Raw genomic sequence first — 16,845 nt, forward strand, 5'->3', positions numbered from 1 at the left:
CTACTTGATTTTCATCTAGTGCAAAGCCAAGCCCTTTTAGGAATATGTAAAGTAACAGTGAAGACTAAAGGTAAATGAAATACCAAGCCATTTATATAAAAAATATAAATACTTTATTTTCAACTAAAAAGGTGCAAACATGTAACTTTTGGTCACACTTCTCAACAAATAAACTGTCCAAAAAGAGCCATAGTCAAAGAAAGAAACAAATGCTCAAGCGGAAAGACTGATGAGCTACAGAAGAGCCATTTTTCTTAAAGCCACTTGTCCAATAAAGTAGAAGTAAATGTATTTTGCCAGATGACTGCTTTGTAAGGATACAGGCACCTCAACTCTAATACTCTCCATCTTGATCTCAACTCACCATTTGGCCCTATCTGAACAATTTCCACTAGAGTATTTATTTCATGCTTTGCATGCATTGTCAGACAAGCTTTAAATCCTACCTATCTTGTTCCAAGAAAGAAGGCTATCATTGAAATTTCAAAGCATTAAACAAAGGCACAAAACTTTAAATTAATTTAGATAACTGTACAAATATATATACACACAGTATTTACAATATTAATAAAAAGTAGCTTGTTACAGGTAAATTAACTGCCACAAGCTGTCCAGTCTAATAGACATGATTCTGATTCTTGTTGACCAAGCCATATGAATCAGAGTGTCAGAGCTGAAACATTACTGTCCTGACTAACAGAACACCTTCTACTTAGCACTTTGCTGGGCGAGGGTTTGCATTCCAGCTGTTGCTGTCACTAAACCAGCGCCAGCAAACATGTTAATGGTCTCCTTCTCAATTGCACTACTAGATGAAGCACGCTGTACCACATTAAGGGAACATTTGCTTGACTCTGCTTTCCCTGCCTATTTCCCTTAACCCCTTCACACCACCTCACAAACAGCGTGTTCTGAAGCTGTGTCTTGCTGTGGTCCCACTGTCCATTTTACCTTCTTCTTCAAACCACCGTTTGGGGTCAGTAGAAAAATTGTCTTAAGTCACATGGAGCAGTTTGTTGAAATTAAAAAAAAACTGATTTAAATACCTTGTGCTATTGAATCATGTTTACAAAATGAGATGCAAATCAGTTCAAGTTGAGAATCTAGTTAGCGTCTCCTTCTGGCTTTATGCCATGTCTCCATACATCTTTCTGTAGTACAGAGACTCAAAGATGTCATTGTCTCCAGGGCAGTTGTAGTGGCATGCGCAGGTCTTGATGAACATCATTTTCCTTTTCATGATCTCCCCATCAGGGCACTTGAACTCCACGGGGAGGGTGGCTGTTCTGTGGGGCGTGCAGCAGCGCCCGTCAGTGCAGACACCACAGAACTTAGCTCTGTAGGTCTTCACGCTGGTGCAGCCAGACAGCTCAAACTTGATAGGCTTGGAGATTTTGGGGGTGCGAATGCACTTTTTGCCTTTCTGTTAGGATATAAGTGAATACAAAATGTTTAGAAGGCAGGCTTTCACACAGCACTAAGTTTGCAAGCTAAGGGCAAGCAGACATACTAATCCTTATTATATTTTCATTAAGCAAGAGTATCTTACATAGTGCCATAACACAGCATGAGAGAAAATTTACTTGTAAACTATTCACCACTGGGGCAAAACTCAAATTTAAAGGGAAACCACTTGAAACTGACTACCTGTCAGAACTGCACATTTTTTTGGTAAGACACTGGGTTTTTGCTAGTGAATGGAAGCATCCTAGTAGATCATACATAAAGATGAGACTATTTACCTTGATGTTCTCCTCCAGGTCTGCTTCACAAGGTCTGACCATGCACAGTCTACTTTGTTTCTCCAGTCTACAGAAGGCATTGTCATTGGTGACCCTGGTTGAGATGCCCATGCCACAGGTCTTGGAGCAAGCACTCCATTCAGTGGTCTGCACCAGGCAGTTGGCACGCATCATTGTTGGGTCTGGACCGTAAGTATCTTCCAGTCTGTAAGCTGCAAGGGACAGACAGCCAGGATGAGACCACTGTCTGATCTCATGCCCCGCTAGAAGCTCTCTTCCTTTTCCTTCGAAATTCAGGCAGCCATGCTTATCTGTGGGGTGACCCCACTAACCGCTGCACTCCAGCTGCCAGATGCCCTGCGTCAACCCATCCCACTGCCTTCAACCTCCATGCGGGGTGCCCCTTCCACCCAGGCTGCCATCTGCAGAGGGACCCCCACTCACCAGCGAGAGCAGGTCCCACGGCGGTCTGCTCTTTGGCCTCATCACAGACCCACTCCTCGCAGCACTTTCCAGGGAGCTTCACCCGGCGCGGGTAGGGGCAGTCAGGGCTGGGCAGGCGGACGTCCATGCTGCAGAGGGGCACGCAGCCCACCGCCCCGTCCAGGCAGGTGCACTGGTACTTGCAGCTGCTCTGGAAGGACTCGCCGCTCCGGTACACCATGCCGCCGAAGACGCACGGGGCGCCGTCCCGAGCTGCGAGGGGCAGGAGGCGGAGGGTGAGGCGGGAGGTGCAGCGGGGCAGGGCCGCAGCCCCGGCTTCCGCCTTCCCCAGCCCCGCGGGACCGCGTCCCTGTCCCCCCGGCTGGCGGTAGCCCCGGCCCCCACTCACCGGTGCAGACGCCGATCCTGCGGTTGGCGGGGGAGCCGAAGTCGCAGAAGAGCCCCTTGTGGTGGTCGCAGGGGTCGCGCTCGGTGCAGAGCTCGCCCAGCTGCCTGGCGCAGACGCGGCAGCAGCCGCAGCCGTCGGGCACCAGGGAGACGCCGGCGGGGCAGGTGGGGCCGGGCCCCGCGCCGCACTGGCACTGCCCGCTGCACTCCTGGCCCTGCGCCTCCTGCGAGCGGCGGGGGAGAGAGAGAGGGGCGTCAGGACCGCCGCCGGGACCGCGCCGGCCGGGGCCGGGGCAGGGGCGGCGGCGCCGCGGGCGGCGGCACTTACCGGGCTGAGGAGGGCGAGAAGAAGGGCTACGGCGAAGCTGGCAGGGGCCATCCTGCGGCGGTCGTCGGCTTGTGGGCGGCGCGGCGTCGGGCAGGCAGCGGCGTCGGGCTGCCCGGCGGAGGGGCTGTGAGGTGAGGTGAGCCGAGGTGAGGAGAGGAGAGTTTCCCGCCGGGCGATTCTCCTCAGCGGCGCTGCGCGGACGGGCCTGTGGCGGTGGGCGCTGGGCCGGCGGGCGGGTGGCTGCTCTGTGCTGCGCTGCTCCGCTCTCCTCCGCTCCGCTCTTCCCGAGTCCGGCGGGAGAGTGGCTGTGTGACTGCGGAGTGCCGGGGCGGGCGCCCCTTTATACGCGGCGGCGGCGCGGCCTCGCCAATGGGCTGAATGGGGCCGCGGACAAACAGCGACATTCCGCGCATTCCTGCGCGCCGCGCCGCGCCGGCCGCCGCCCCGCGCCGCCGCCGCCGCCCCGGAGCGGCCCTGACCCCTGACTCCCGCATTCCTCCGTCTGCGCCCCCCCCGAACGCACTGCCCCCCCCCCCGTCTTTCTTTTTATTTTTCATCCTGATGTTTTTTAAATGTGAGTCACCTCCGCTGCCAGCGGCTCTGGGCCGCCCCCCACCCCCCCGGCAGCGCGTTATTTCGAGGCAGGCGGCGGGGCCGGCGGGAAGGGGCGAGGGGGGCGGCGGGGCGGTTGCCAGGGGCGGCCGGGGGAATCCGTTATTTCCCGTCCTCTCTTCTCCCCGCTCGCCCCTCGTCCCTCCCCTGGGCAGAGGGGACGGGAGGCGGGTGGTTTCGGGGGTGGCCCGAACCCGCCGAGCTCCCCGGGGGCGGCCGGCCGGCCGGCGGGGCCCTCGCCTCGGGGTGCCGGTGCCCGGCGGCGAACGGTCCCGGTGCTTTGGTACCACCAAAAAAAGGTGTAATTACACTACCGGGTATAAATTGACTCTGTGTACCACTGAATCATACTGAATATTTGTAATGTGTTCCTTCCCTAATAGATGCTCTCTATGAATAGAGAGAGTGCCTATTTACTCTGAAATATTTGGCACAGCAGACGGAGTCTGAAGCGTGGAAGAAGTGGCTATTATTTTCCCACTGCCTGTGTGCAGCTGTCATTTCTGAGCAACACGTTCCTCGCACATCCCTGCTTCCAAACCTTGCTGAAGGTCCACCCCAGGATTACAACAAGAAGAGACTGGCATGCCACCGCACTCAGCCAAAACCTAAACGCTGTGGTTTGTATTTGACTGAACCCAAGACCTAAGCATTGTGGCTTGTATTAAATCATTGCAGATAACTGTCATGGTTTTCTTTTTTTTTTTTTGAACCAGGAGGATGGTTCTTCCCCCACCTCCCCACGTATCATTTGAATATTCAGTGACGTTATGTTGTTTGACCTCTGCTTTAATGCAAGGAATGCCAGCGTTTTGGCTTTTGACCTGTAGAAGTACGTTAGTGTTTAATGAGAGAGACCGGCTTAATGCATCTTATTAGGCAAACTGAAATCTGATGGATATCTTAAAAGATACGATCTTTTGCATGTAGGCTTTCTCCCGCTGCCACGCTCCCCCTTCTTTCCGTCCCTCCATATGTAGGCATACTTCCACGCTATGATACAGCAATATATATGCACAGGATTCTTGAGGGAAAAAGAAATGTTTTCATGTAAAGCCCCAGTAGGATATATTGTACTGTAAAACTGTTATTTATATTCTGCCAGCACTGTACTTTGGCTGGTAAAGTCGTTTGGATGTCATTTCTTCTACTTGAAATTCTCCATTAAAAGAAATGAGATTGGCTCTGAAAGAAAAAAAGAAATCCCAGAGGAACAGTTATGGTAAATAATATATGTTCCCAAACCCATGAGGCCTCCCGAAATCTCTGTTTACTTGAAGGACTCCAATGGCCTCAGTGCTGGGTAAATAATATGTGTACCAAACTATGTATGACATGCATACCAAAATGCAAATGTACCCAGGTAAACAGAATGCCTTTTTTAAATGCCTAAATATGGTAGGAGAACATCAGAGAGAGAGAGGCTCTAGACATGTTTTATAACTTTCCATGGAAGAGGTTTTTTCAGAGAAACAATTTTATTAAACAAAACCTAAGAATCTCACTGACAGAAAAAGTATGTTTAAAAGTAACAAACCACCAGAAAGCCAGGAAGTCCAAAATTAAAGGATATATCTGTCCTAAGTCCTCACACTGCGGGCCAAGTACAGCAAGCCCCATCCACTTGCTGCCCTGAGAAAAAAGACTTAAATAGGCATTTGGACTTCAGAACTAATTCTGGTCTTGCACCACTGTGAATCGGGCATTAGCCCACTGAATTACAAGTTGTACGAACCCATGAAAGTGGGTAAGAATCAGAGTCCATCGGGTTTGCCTTTTTGTCACTTTGGTTTCTGTGCTGGTAGATGTGACACATCAGGTACCTTGTTTGTGCTTGTGTATGTATGTACAGGGGCGAAGGGAACCTGGAAGCAAAGGTAGTTCTTTCAGAGTCCAGTCAGTCCTCAGCTTATCCTTTCTGGTGACAATATGTTATGGGTTGGAGAAGTACATCTTGGCATTGATGCATAAAATGGTTAAAATATGCTAATTTTGACTTCCATACAGGTGTTTATACAGCACATGCTTTTAAGATAGTATATTTTTTCTGCTGAAACTAGGAATTCACTACACCGGCCTTGCAGACTTGTTTACACAGCTATATACGGTATGTGTGTGTCTACATGAGCTTCAGTTGGTATAGTTCCTTTGGTGAAGTCTTGTAAAATGTACAGGTGTGGATATGCTACATTCCTCTCTTGTGTTTTTCCTTCTTTTTTTTCCTCCTTTCCCCCAAAAAGTCACTTGATCAGGTATCAGACATACTGAAAACCTGGCAAGACTACAGGAAAGTGGCTAGACTTGGAGTGTTTGTGTACTTAAAGAAAGAATCTTGCACATTTTCAACTTTCAGTCACAGATATTTTTTTATAAGAGCAATTGGAGGTCTGAGCCAGCCCTCAAAGCGGAAATCAAAAGCTCCCAGAGAAACATACCCGAGGAATGTGAATCTGATCCAAGAACCATACGCAATGCACATACAGTACTGTCAGTCTTATAGGAAGTCTTGCCATATATGGACATCTGGACCGTGAGCTGTTTATCATCATGATAGGCCTGTAGCTGGCTTCAGACATTTCTGGCTTGCCTCAGGTTTAGTATGCCAATTAGTTCCTTTCCCAAAATGCTCACCAGGATATTTCTTAAAAATTGTAATAAATATATCTCAAGATCCTGAGAGGTCTAGTTAAAGTTACGTTAGTAGGCTTTTGCTTAAAATGCAGATTCCAAGCAAGACTTACTCTGCTAGCTCAGAAATAGACACAGAATAAAAATAAAGAGATTTATTCCATCGTGAATGTGGTTGCCTGGTATTTGTCTTTCTTAGAAGTCATCTGGTAACTTATTCTATGTATCTGTAGGCATAGAAAGTGCTCTGAAGTAGACTACTTGCTGGGCTTTTACTCATCCTTTTCTGGAGGCATGCGTGAGCACGTGAATCAACAAAGGCAAAGCAAAATAGAAAACTTCATTTCCCAGGAGCTGTCAAGCAAGTTATCCACGGTGTGCCATTTGTATCGCTTTGTTAGAGTGAGGCACGTGGTGCAAGCCTTCCGCTTTGGAGCCGTGACAGTTCACGTCAGCTAATCTTACCAATGAGAGGCATTAGCTTTTCTCCAAAGTGAACCAGAATAAGAAGGCTGGGCGGTGCAGTGGATGGCATAGGGCCTATGGAAATGTTTGCTGCTGAATGAACTGGCGGACCTAGTCCAAGTTCCTTGCGATACTGGGTCAGATTCTCTGCTAGCGTCAGTTGGGCAGATTCACTGAATGCACTGTTGGCCATCAAAATACTTGGACTTGAGAAGTCCAAGCCCATTGAGCTAAAGCTACTCAGCAGTATGAGCAAAGCAAAACCGTCAGATGTGATTCCCATTAGCAGATCTGAGTTCTGTTGTTTTCAGTAATCATCATTACTTAAACTTATGTTCATTATGTTCTAACGTGTAATATTTTGTTAATTCTAGAGTCACTGAGAATGCTGTTTTAACCTCTTGGCTTCATTCTTAAAAAGTAGCTGGAGTTTTTTATGAATGTGTGTGGTCTTAAAGCAGCAAAGTGATTATTGGAAGTAGAATTAATCTAAATGAGCATTCAAAGCACATGTAAAACTATTTGTATGAAAGAGAGATTGTAAGTAGCATCAAGCCAAAGGTCCTTTACCTACCGAGCCTCAGGTTCAGTATGTCTGATTTTATTCTGAAAAATTTGCCATAGATCTTATCAGCACTGTAGGGAGCTACATCTGTGCAGAGGTTGGCTGTCCTAGGTTTTTGTGGGGAAGCGCAGAGCCGTTCCACAGCTCACAAAGATGAGTAAGGAGGGAAGAGACTTTCAGTTGTTTATTTCTCAGATTTGACTGAGGTTCACAACCTCTTGCAGTAAGTCAACTAGCGTAGGACTGCAGTGAGTCACTAACCACTCCTTTGACAATTGTCCTATAAATGGTTAACAATTCATAAAAAGTAAGTGTCACTGGCTGGAGGGGAAACGTGGCCAGGGAGTTTCAGAACATCCACCAGAAATCCTTTGAGGCCGGTTTCTTAGAGGAACCACGTGCTAAACAGCTGGAGGAACGCTTCCTCCCACTCTGTCGTGGCTTATGTGGGCAGGAATGAATCGGATCTGCTTATTCTAAAGTGCATGTGATTTTATTTCCAGTTTTTCAACCTGCTTCTCTCAGGAGCTGTCAGTGTAAATTTTGAGGTTTTGTGGGTTTTTTCCCCCAAGCTGACAGACATCGATGTTTAATTAAGACTTGACCATATTAGGGACTTCACTTAACAAATGCAGTTTGCTCTGCTGTAAACTATGGGATCTCTTAATTTGTGTTGTATATGCTGTGGAGAAGTAGAGTCCTGTGGACGATCCTGTGGGATACATTTGTCTATGTTGTCTGATAGGATAGGATTGAGATTTGTACATTTGGGGATGATGAATAGAGTATTTTCTTTGGGGAGAAAGAGAGAGATCACTGTCTGTAAAATTTGCTCCCTTTTTGATGCAACCTGAGTTCACTGACCTTGGTATAGTGTAGCATGGGCTTTTCTGTTTACACAGGCCTTCCTGAGAAAGTGGAGGAGTTGGGTTATTGTATCGGTCTATAATGCTTCTGTAGGACTTGATAAGCACGCTGCATCAGCTGACCTACAAAAGAATGTAATATCCTCAACGTATTAACATAGGATTTTAGAGATTGTTTGATTTTCAGGAAAATGGTTCCTCATGGTTCAGTTGCCAGCTTGGCCGGCTGTTTTTTCAGCAAGTGATGTGTGGTATGTGACCTGTGTAAATACATCTGTACAAGTGACGCAGACCGGGAAACTAGGATGTAACCTACAACAGCCAAGGTGGCTTCCTTATTGACCTGCGGATGTGTGTGGAATTTAGCAACTACTGGACCAGGTCTGAAAACCATCTTACAATGCTAATCTCTCTGGTGTCGGTGGGAAATTCTCTGTCAGAGCATTTCTTACGTGGAGCCGAGAAAAGCAGATACTCCAAGAAACGTGCATTGTTAGGGAAGTGGGGACATTTCTAAGATATTTTGATTTCCTGCAGGAACTAATTGAGGAAACTTAGTTGTTTTAAACGGCAATGGTCCCAGGTCTAGAGTTTATAACCATGTTGCTACAAATGTCTTGGTGATGAGTGGCTTTTAAGTAATAAGCATGAAGTTGTAAAAGTGGTAGGACTCACACTAACAGCAAGTGTTCCTGAGCATATTACTCCATTTATAACCCTTTTATTAAAGGGTTTTAAATAGAAATCAAGGTTAGGTTTTTACTGTACCTAGGTGTTTGTTTTGACCATTTTGGACAATGGGGTCTTTATGAAGACAGGGTCTATGAAGTTATTTGTGGTGCATTTCTTGTGAGGAAGTTACCCGTGATGGATCTTGTGGAGAAGTCTAACCTTAATAGCATGGTAGATCTGTATGATTATTTAAGATTCAATTATGACATGGGATGAAAAGACAGTTCATCAATTGCCTTTTTTTATTACCTAAGATTTGCATGGTATTTGAAAATCCTAAAACTGTCCTAACCAGTGTTCACCCTGTGAGTTAGGAACTTTCTAATACAAAAATTTCAGATGAGTTTTAAAAGCATATATGAACTAGCCACATCTTTTTCTTTCTCCTTATGTCACTCACAAGATACAGAGGGTTGAATTTCAAATTCCCCAGGAACAGCTTTCTTATTTTACCATCTTAAATTCAGTGAGACCTCGCCTAGGCCTTCACGTATCTTTTTTTTCTTCATAAATGGCTTGCAAAGAGTGTCGGTAGAGTACATGACTTGGGAAGCATGCTTTGTATTTCTTTTTTTGCCGTCAAGCTGCCACAGGGGGGAGTAGAAGTTTGGAAAGGACTGTGCTGCCCAAGAAGCCACGGAGGCAAATGTTGTATTCCAGTGCGTGCCCTGGCCAGTCTCTTACGGGGAGAAGAATGGGCGCAAGAGAAGAGTGGATGTGCTAGGAATGAAAGGGTTGTTTGGAGGAAGGAACTACAGGGTTTCTGCAGCTGGGACAAGCTGAATGGTTCACTGCATCGCAAAACCACGCTGTTTTTCTTATTCATTCCAACCAGCTTTTCTGTCCAGATGTAAGGAGAATGTGACTGAATTGTTTTCCTGCCTCAGGAGGGAAGATGACAAGTGGGAGTGGTACAGTACTTGCAAAATCCCTGTTGTTCTGACGAAAGGCTTTTCCCACGTTAGGACTATTTGCTAATGAAGAAAAAATGCTAGGCAGAGGCAAGGCATCTTTGCAAGGCAGAGGACACAGTGAGGAAAGTTTTGCCGACTTGATAGAAAAGGGTTGTTCTTGTGGGACTGTTAGTGTCGGTGAAATCCACTCTGTCTGCTTAACACATGAGTAGCTGGACTCTCTGTGGGTCCTGCGCAGCGAGGATGAGGAAGGGGGATGCGTTCCTCATGCCTTGGCCCCGTCTGCGGGGCTACTTTCTTGTGCCATGTCTGACCACAGCTGCTCTTGCAGCGCGTGGTCTGCGGTAGCAGCACAGCTGTCAGCCACGATCCTGCCCTCCCTGTTGTCCTGGTGCAGTTTTGAGGAGGAGGGATGTGGGCAGAGATGGGGATGTAGGTGTGAGATGTGTAGATTTTCCGCAGCATGACAAGAGGGTGGAAAGGGGCTTATCCCGCCTGTCAGCTTCCCACCCACGTGCCGGATTTGAGCCTGTACCCAGAGACAACCAGCTGTGGTGCTGAGTGGGAAAGGGTAAACAGGGCTGAAGAGAGAGGTGCACGTATGTGTTTGTGTGGGAAGGGTTGGGGGGAGGACACAGAAGGAAGTGGAGGAAATGGTGTGTGAGGAGCGTGGTGTAAATGAACCAGCCAAAGATGAGGTGGGCTTGGCAGCTTCCTTCCCACCGCCTTCACAGCGTTTTACCACCGAGAAACAGTGTTCAGGTCTGTTCAACCACGGGCGAACTCATTTGCCAGAAGAAGAGAGGAGATGTGTCTGCAGCGAAGTCTGGGTGTGCCTGTTCTGAGCACCTTCGGATGCCATTCTCCGTTTTCCCTTGCCCCGCTGCACTCGGGAACAGGCTGTCTTGAGGGGCACGGTGGAACGACTGCGTGTTTCATGCTTTTTGGGTTTGTGTTAGGGAGTTTTATCATTGGACAACGTAGTCAACAATCTTTGGGAAAGAATGAAGTAATTTTCAGGAACTACTTCATGATCAGGAAAGCAACCGAAAGGAGTGGATCAGGCACATTTTCTTTATAAAATCCTCCAGATCTGAGTGCACAGATCTGTAATGAGATAGAATAAGTGAGGAAAAAGGCAGAATTAAAGGAGAAATGCAAAAATCACATATATGTTTCTGTAACCTATCATGAGAAGTAACAATCCTGTGTATTACTTGCTAAATGTGTTATTTTAGAATGCAGAGGAAAATATGGCAAGCAGGTCTTTGCTTTTGATGTTAAAAGTGAAAGTAGGATGGGAAGGAAAACAATTCTTTGGGTGAAAATTTTCTGTGTTTTTCGTACGTCTGTGATTCCTGGACTGTTGAACTATCATCAAAAGGAACCTGGGAGAAATCCACATTCTTTGTGTATAGTATATTGATCAATGCCTATTCCACAACCTTGTGCCTAACATACACAAAAAAAAAAGAGAATTAATGGTCCAGTTTCCAAATAAGACATAAGGAATTTGTTTATGCTTTTGGGAGGTAATGTATCTAGGTTTGAATGGAACTATGTTAAGTATATTGAAAGTCTCAAGGAATGCAAGGCTGGTTTTGTTCAACAATAAACATCTAAGATCACAAGAAGATTTATACATTTGGCAAACTTGTGCCTAAACCTCACATTTCTTGTTTTTTTTAGGGATGGTTGTTACAAATTCAGGGAGTTAACTGGAGATAAAAATGCAAACAGAAGAAGATAAAATTAAATAAATTCAGAGCAATTTCAGAATTTTCCCTTAGTTCCAATCATGCATGAGTTATATAAGGAATTAAAGTCAGAAACATACTGAAGGTTGTACCGCAGTTTATTGCACTTACCTGGTCTCTTGCAGTAATAAAAACCTGGAGAACACTGACCTGAGTCGGTGTCACAGTGTCATATAAATCACTTTTAAAGATACCTACACTTCTGTCCCACTCTCCCTAGAGCACTTTCAGCTTGGTTTGTCAAAGCTTTTTTCCTAGAACATGCGCTGAGGAAGTTGGCAATGAAGTGTGAGTGTGTAAAAGAAGAGAATAAAAAGGCAGGCACCTAACAATGTAAAAACCTAGACCCTGGTTAGAGTGCTTTTGCAAAGTACAGTGTCAAGATACTAATTCTGGACATGGTGTGTGTTTCGTAACATTTAAAGAATCAATACATGTACAAAGACAAAACCAAGAGCAAAACCAGCATTACGTGGTTTGTAATTCCAGAACCCTTTCTATGGCTTTTTCATTTTCATCACTTTATTCTTTTCAGGGAAAAAAAAAAGATTTTGAAGTTTGAGGGAAATTACAGCAATCCTTTTTGAGGGTTTAAGACATCCAACGCTTTGACTAGATGTGTTAGCCCTTCTATTTCTACTCTTCATCATGGTTTAGGATGAATGGACAGCACAGTTACTGTAGTGTAATTGAATCATTCTTTTAGCCGAAAAGCTATAGATGTGTGTTTCTGGTGCTAGAGGTCACAGGTTCATTCCAGCAGAGGCTTCATTTTACATTATGTCCAGAGCTGATTCATAATGCACTTTTGACATTTGAAAAAGGTTATTTCATTATGATATAATTCCAGCAAGAAAACCACACATACTGTATTTCAAGCCAAATCAGTTGATGAATGGATGAGGTGTCTAATTTTTGTTTCTTGAAGGCCATCAGAGCAAATCCTGCCAAAATTATGTTTTTGCTCAAAATTCCTTCATTTTTCCTCCTTTTCGTGCAGACCAACTCAGAGCAGTACATTCTCATCACTTAATTATTAAAAAAAATTAATATGCAACAAAAAAAAGCCAAGGTAACAGGAAGTTATGTCCCACAGATACTTACCAAGAAAGCCAAGCAGGAAAATAGTTGCAGGACTTAGAGCATGTTTGATAGACCTAGACTAAGTGAACCAATGCCTTAGGGTTTTGGGGAGAACTAAGATGGGAATAACAGGGAAGGTGGAGAGAAAAAAATTCCAAAGGTTAAGACAGTAGAGCATCCATAATTTGTGTGATATGAGGCCACAGTATCGATGCCGGGAGACTTCTGGTGAAAATAGACCCAAGGTATGTGATCCTCTTGCTTAATGACTGCTCTTGCTTGGAAGGAAGTTTTGAACCAGTAAGTAAATGTAGGGGCTGAGATAATTGTTAAGCATAATACGATGCCCAGCTATAGATAGCTTCAGCCGAGGGACCATAGGACAGTGGTGACACTCTGCCTGACCAGCTGTAACATGTCATCACCAGAGCACAAGGGGTAAAACTTTCTTCCCTGCCCACCTCTGCCCTTTGCACCTTGCCAAGTATTCACTTACTTTTGCATCATTTGTGTATCAAATCCCTGTTCATTTTGGAAGCTTTCTCCTTTTTCTGAACATTATTTTCCCATTCCTACAGCAGCCTGAGTCTCAGTGCCTTTTCGCCACCTTTCCTCGTTTTCCTTGGGTCTTAAGTGAATTGCCTCCTCTGAAGCACAGAGGTGAAGCTAGCTGTTGCTCCTCACTGCCTTCAGCTCGGGTTCCCACGAACCTCCTTTTCTATCTTCAGACCAATGCTCCCCTCTTTGATAGGTGGCTCCTTGATCTGCTTCTCGGTATGAGCTGGTAGTTAAGACTACCTTTGCTAGCCTAGGCGAGATGTTTTTATGGGACAGTGTATAGGTGAGTGTGGGAGGCTTTTTGGTAGGCCATCGAGGGGTCTTACAGATTTGTTCAGCCTGTACAGTAGCTTGGATGATGTTATTAAAACATCTCTGCTTTCCAAGCTGGAAAGGTCACCGTGTTTCTTTAGAATATTTTTGGAGATGTTTCTGTGGTTTGTCAGATCTAAAAAAAAACTATGATCAACACACTTAAAAATTATGACAAGATTTTTTTTTTTTTCAAGAGAATATAAGGCAGTCAGATACTTGTTTTCCTCTTAGGGAACCAGTCATAACTACAGACAGGCTATGAAAATCCCCTTCAGGTCTCTGGGACTTTTTTTTTTGGTGTGTGTTTAAAGTTGGGGGCATCTGCCTGCCTATGTATTCATCTGTCTTACACAGTTTATACAGCCTATCATTTTCTCAACTGAGAGAAAGCGTCACCAGGAACATTTGTAGTCTTTTTTCCTTAAATTTCTAGGGCAACTGGGAAGCTCTAATTAAAGTTTGTTTTCATTAGAAAGGGGCATCCTGATGAAATAGACCCTGTGCATTGCTTGCATTAATTTTCAGCAAAATGAAGCTTAGAAAAAACTTGGATTTTTTTTTTGTTTTTAAACACGTCAATGTTCTGGTTTGATTTTGGAAGGGAGAAACATTGGGGGAGTTTATTTTGAAATTCACTTTGTGTCAGTGACCTACTGGTCTTGATTGGCCTGAACAACACTTTTAAAGTTTTCACTTTTTTTAATGTCTGTCACTGTAAATGGGGCTGAAGAGACGTTTGGAAACCCAGTATTTTCAAGGAGCATTTTCTGGCCCACATCAGGGAACACTTAAAAAATGTTCTATGATTCATTTAGAGTCATTAAAATCTATTATGTTAAAGCAAATTTGGTAATGCTGTTTTACTGTTTTCTGTCACTGTAGTTGTTCCTAAAACAAATCCCATTGTTGTGAATGTCTGCAGTACAGAGCCTGCCTTGGACTAGGTAGTTCAAAGGCTCAGTGTTGGATAACAGGCCAGGGAGTCCAACAGGTAGGGATCTGTCACTGATGACCTCTTTGGAGACCTTCAGCCATCATTCTGCATCTTCTGTGCTTTTGCTTGAGTTCTGTGCTTGAGTACGCATTATAGTTGGGAGTGTTGGCTAAAGCTTTGCTACTTGTAAAGAAACAGTAGCTGTATGTCATATGTTTTCATTGCTGGAGTTGCAGGGGGAGTTCCTGAGACACAGAGCAGGAGGGATGGAGTCTAGTGAGAGCTCCTGTGGAGACCTGACGGTACTAAATCCTTCTCTGATGGCACTCGCACGTGAGGGCCTTACCTTCCCTCGCAGCTGCTTCGTGACCATTTTGTGTTTATCAAGTTGCATCTAAGTGTCCCTACAGAAAGGATCTAACACTGAACAGCTCTCCAAGGTAGTCGTAGTTGGGTTTCTGCCGAAACCCCTCAAGCATCTCCCAGAAGGGTGACATGCCAGGGATGTTTTCAGAGGGCTGAAGTGTGGGCTGCGTTGCTGGTGCCTTCAGGTCTGAGAGCTGCTGCAGGTTATTCCTTCAGGGGTTTTCCTGCCTTTCCTAGCAAAGGGCAGTATCATTCAGCACTTGTCAGTGTTACCAGCAGTTGCTCTTTCAGACTCCCTGCTTTGCAGATTGGCATGGGGGAAGAGCTGATGTGGGAGCCTTATCTACCTGATCTACCACCTCCCAAGTGCACAGGTTAGAAAAGTCATCCTTGCATTTAAAAAAAGAAGAGGAAGCGGCGTGACCTCTCTTTCTGTGCACCGATTTAAATCCCATCCTATTTTAAACTCCATCTTCGTCAGTGAGTCTTATCTAACACTGGCAGAAAAACAGAGGATGTTGCTTCTCATCAGGACAGAGCCTGCATTTAGCTTTCTTTCAAGTGGCGCAATAAAATATGGGAATAGGCTTCAGCTTCCCATGTTTTAATTCTTCTTTTTTAATCCCTGTTTTCATTTTCGAAACTATTTGGATCCGAGAAGACATTTTTTCTCTTTCCACTTCTGATTTGTTTGTTGGAGCACTGCCTGCTCACCCTATTTGGATGTCAAGAGACTCTCTATTTTTCCATTTCTGGAATAGTAATTCACGACTCAGTGTTTCTTGTGCAAACCCTCAGAATTTACAGTGTGTTTATTGGTGTCTCACCAACTGCAGTTTCTCTCTTGTAATATTTTGTTTCAAAGTTTCTCTCAGATACTGTTATATAGATTTCGTTCACAAAATAGTTCTGTTGTAAGCCTAGGAGTTTAAGTGACCGTCTTCCTAAAGGATCTAATCTAGCTAGCTAATTAAAATGTAAGGCATTTATATAATTTGTTGAATTGATGGGGTAATACATTTTTAATAGTAAACTAGTGTGCGAAGGGTACCAGTTGTGCAGAGTGTTGCAGGAATGCACAGTAAAACACAGCCTCTGCATTGAAGAGACCACACTCGGGTCCTGATTTTGCCAGTTGTGCCGCACAGATTAAGAGCATGTTTGTATAAAAGAGCTTGTAAAATCTGGTAAAATAGGGGAGAACCAATAAGCCAGGATGGGTATTTCCCGAGAGTGCAGGTAAGGTGGTTTGACTTTAGGCGGTGTTGCAGTTGAAAGGAGAGTGGAGGTTAAGTGCAAGACCATAGTACCCAGAGCATGGAGACTGGAAAGGGGCTGAGCATTATGAAGAAGGACGAGTGAGGAAGAAGAGGTGTGTGGCATAAACTGGAGCAGAAATGGCAAAAAAGGAAAACGCTGAGGGGAAGATCAACAAACTGCAAAGCAGAAAAACATATGGAGGGATGACTGAAAGAGTAGCCCGTGGCGGGTTTTGTACCGGGGCCCATTGCTCTTCTGCCCAATGCCTAGTTAGCTTGGTACAGGGAAACGTTAATGGACCTTACAATTGACTCTTTTTATTTTTACAGCTATGGAAGTTGAAGTCTGGAAGGAAGCTGTAGAAGCAAATAGAAAGCTGGGGTGTGCTACCATGTACGTGAGAGTGGCCTGGGCCACTGCACAGTGCCATGACATAGGAGCAGTGGATGGGACCCAGTATTCTCAGTCCATAAGGTGAAATACCTGCCAAATAGGACTTGCCCTATGACTGCATTTCTCATTTTACATCCTCTCTGTCTTCCATTCAAGTGTACAGCTTTGGGGTAGGCACTTTTGGAGGGCTGGCTCAAAAGGCAAAACTGTGTCTATCCTTTAGTTTGAGTGCTACCCTTTAAGCCTAATGAACTGGTTTGTTAAATTAGAATAATAGTCGTGCTTTAGACATAGCCTAGTTTTAAGCCATGAAACGATTCTTTGCTGAAAACCAGGAATGTTTGGGAATCTTTCTTTTTCTGCTGTGCTCCTCGCTGGGTTTTGTCCAGGATGTCCTTGGAAATGTGAGCTCCAGATATATCATGAGATGGCCTGTGTTATGTGGCAGCGGCATGTTTCAGAAGAAAATACTGGAGGAGGTGGCTGAATGTGCATG

The 16,845-nt window shown here is 45.1% G+C and overlaps 1 protein-coding gene across 1 annotated transcript; it reads right to left on the reverse strand.

The window, feature by feature from the left end:
* Positions 1-1,001: 1,001 nt before the first annotated feature.
* CCN2 (cellular communication network factor 2) lies at positions 1,002-3,225 on the reverse strand. The gene is made up of 5 exons (XM_075498760.1): positions 2,902-3,225; positions 2,575-2,797; positions 2,187-2,438; positions 1,743-1,954; positions 1,002-1,423 (listed from the first exon to the last, which is right to left on the reverse strand). The coding sequence occupies exons 1-5, from the start codon at positions 2,950-2,952 to the stop codon at positions 1,127-1,129; spliced, it is 1,035 nt and encodes a 344-aa protein (XP_075354875.1). The 5' UTR covers positions 2,953-3,225; the 3' UTR covers positions 1,002-1,126.
* Positions 3,226-16,845: the final 13,620 nt, after the last annotated feature.

The sequence above is a fragment of the Mycteria americana genome, chromosome 3 (genome assembly GCF_035582795.1).
Source record: "Mycteria americana isolate JAX WOST 10 ecotype Jacksonville Zoo and Gardens chromosome 3, USCA_MyAme_1.0, whole genome shotgun sequence".
NCBI lineage: Eukaryota > Metazoa > Chordata > Aves > Ciconiiformes > Ciconiidae > Mycteria > Mycteria americana.

Excerpts from the sequence above, each read along its gene's own strand:
- CCN2 (XM_075498760.1), bottom strand. The coding sequence starts at position 2,952 with ATGGCCCCTGCCAGCTTCGCCGTAGCCCTTCTTCTCGCCCTCCTCAGC. Across the intron at positions 2,798-2,901 it reads TTCTCGCCCTCCTCAGCCCG|GAGGCGCAGGGCCAGGAGTG; the intron begins GTAAGTGCCGCC and ends CGCCGCTCGCAG. Across the intron at positions 2,439-2,574 it reads CAGGATCGGCGTCTGCACCG|CTCGGGACGGCGCCCCGTGC; the intron begins GTGAGTGGGGGC and ends TGCCCCTCGCAG.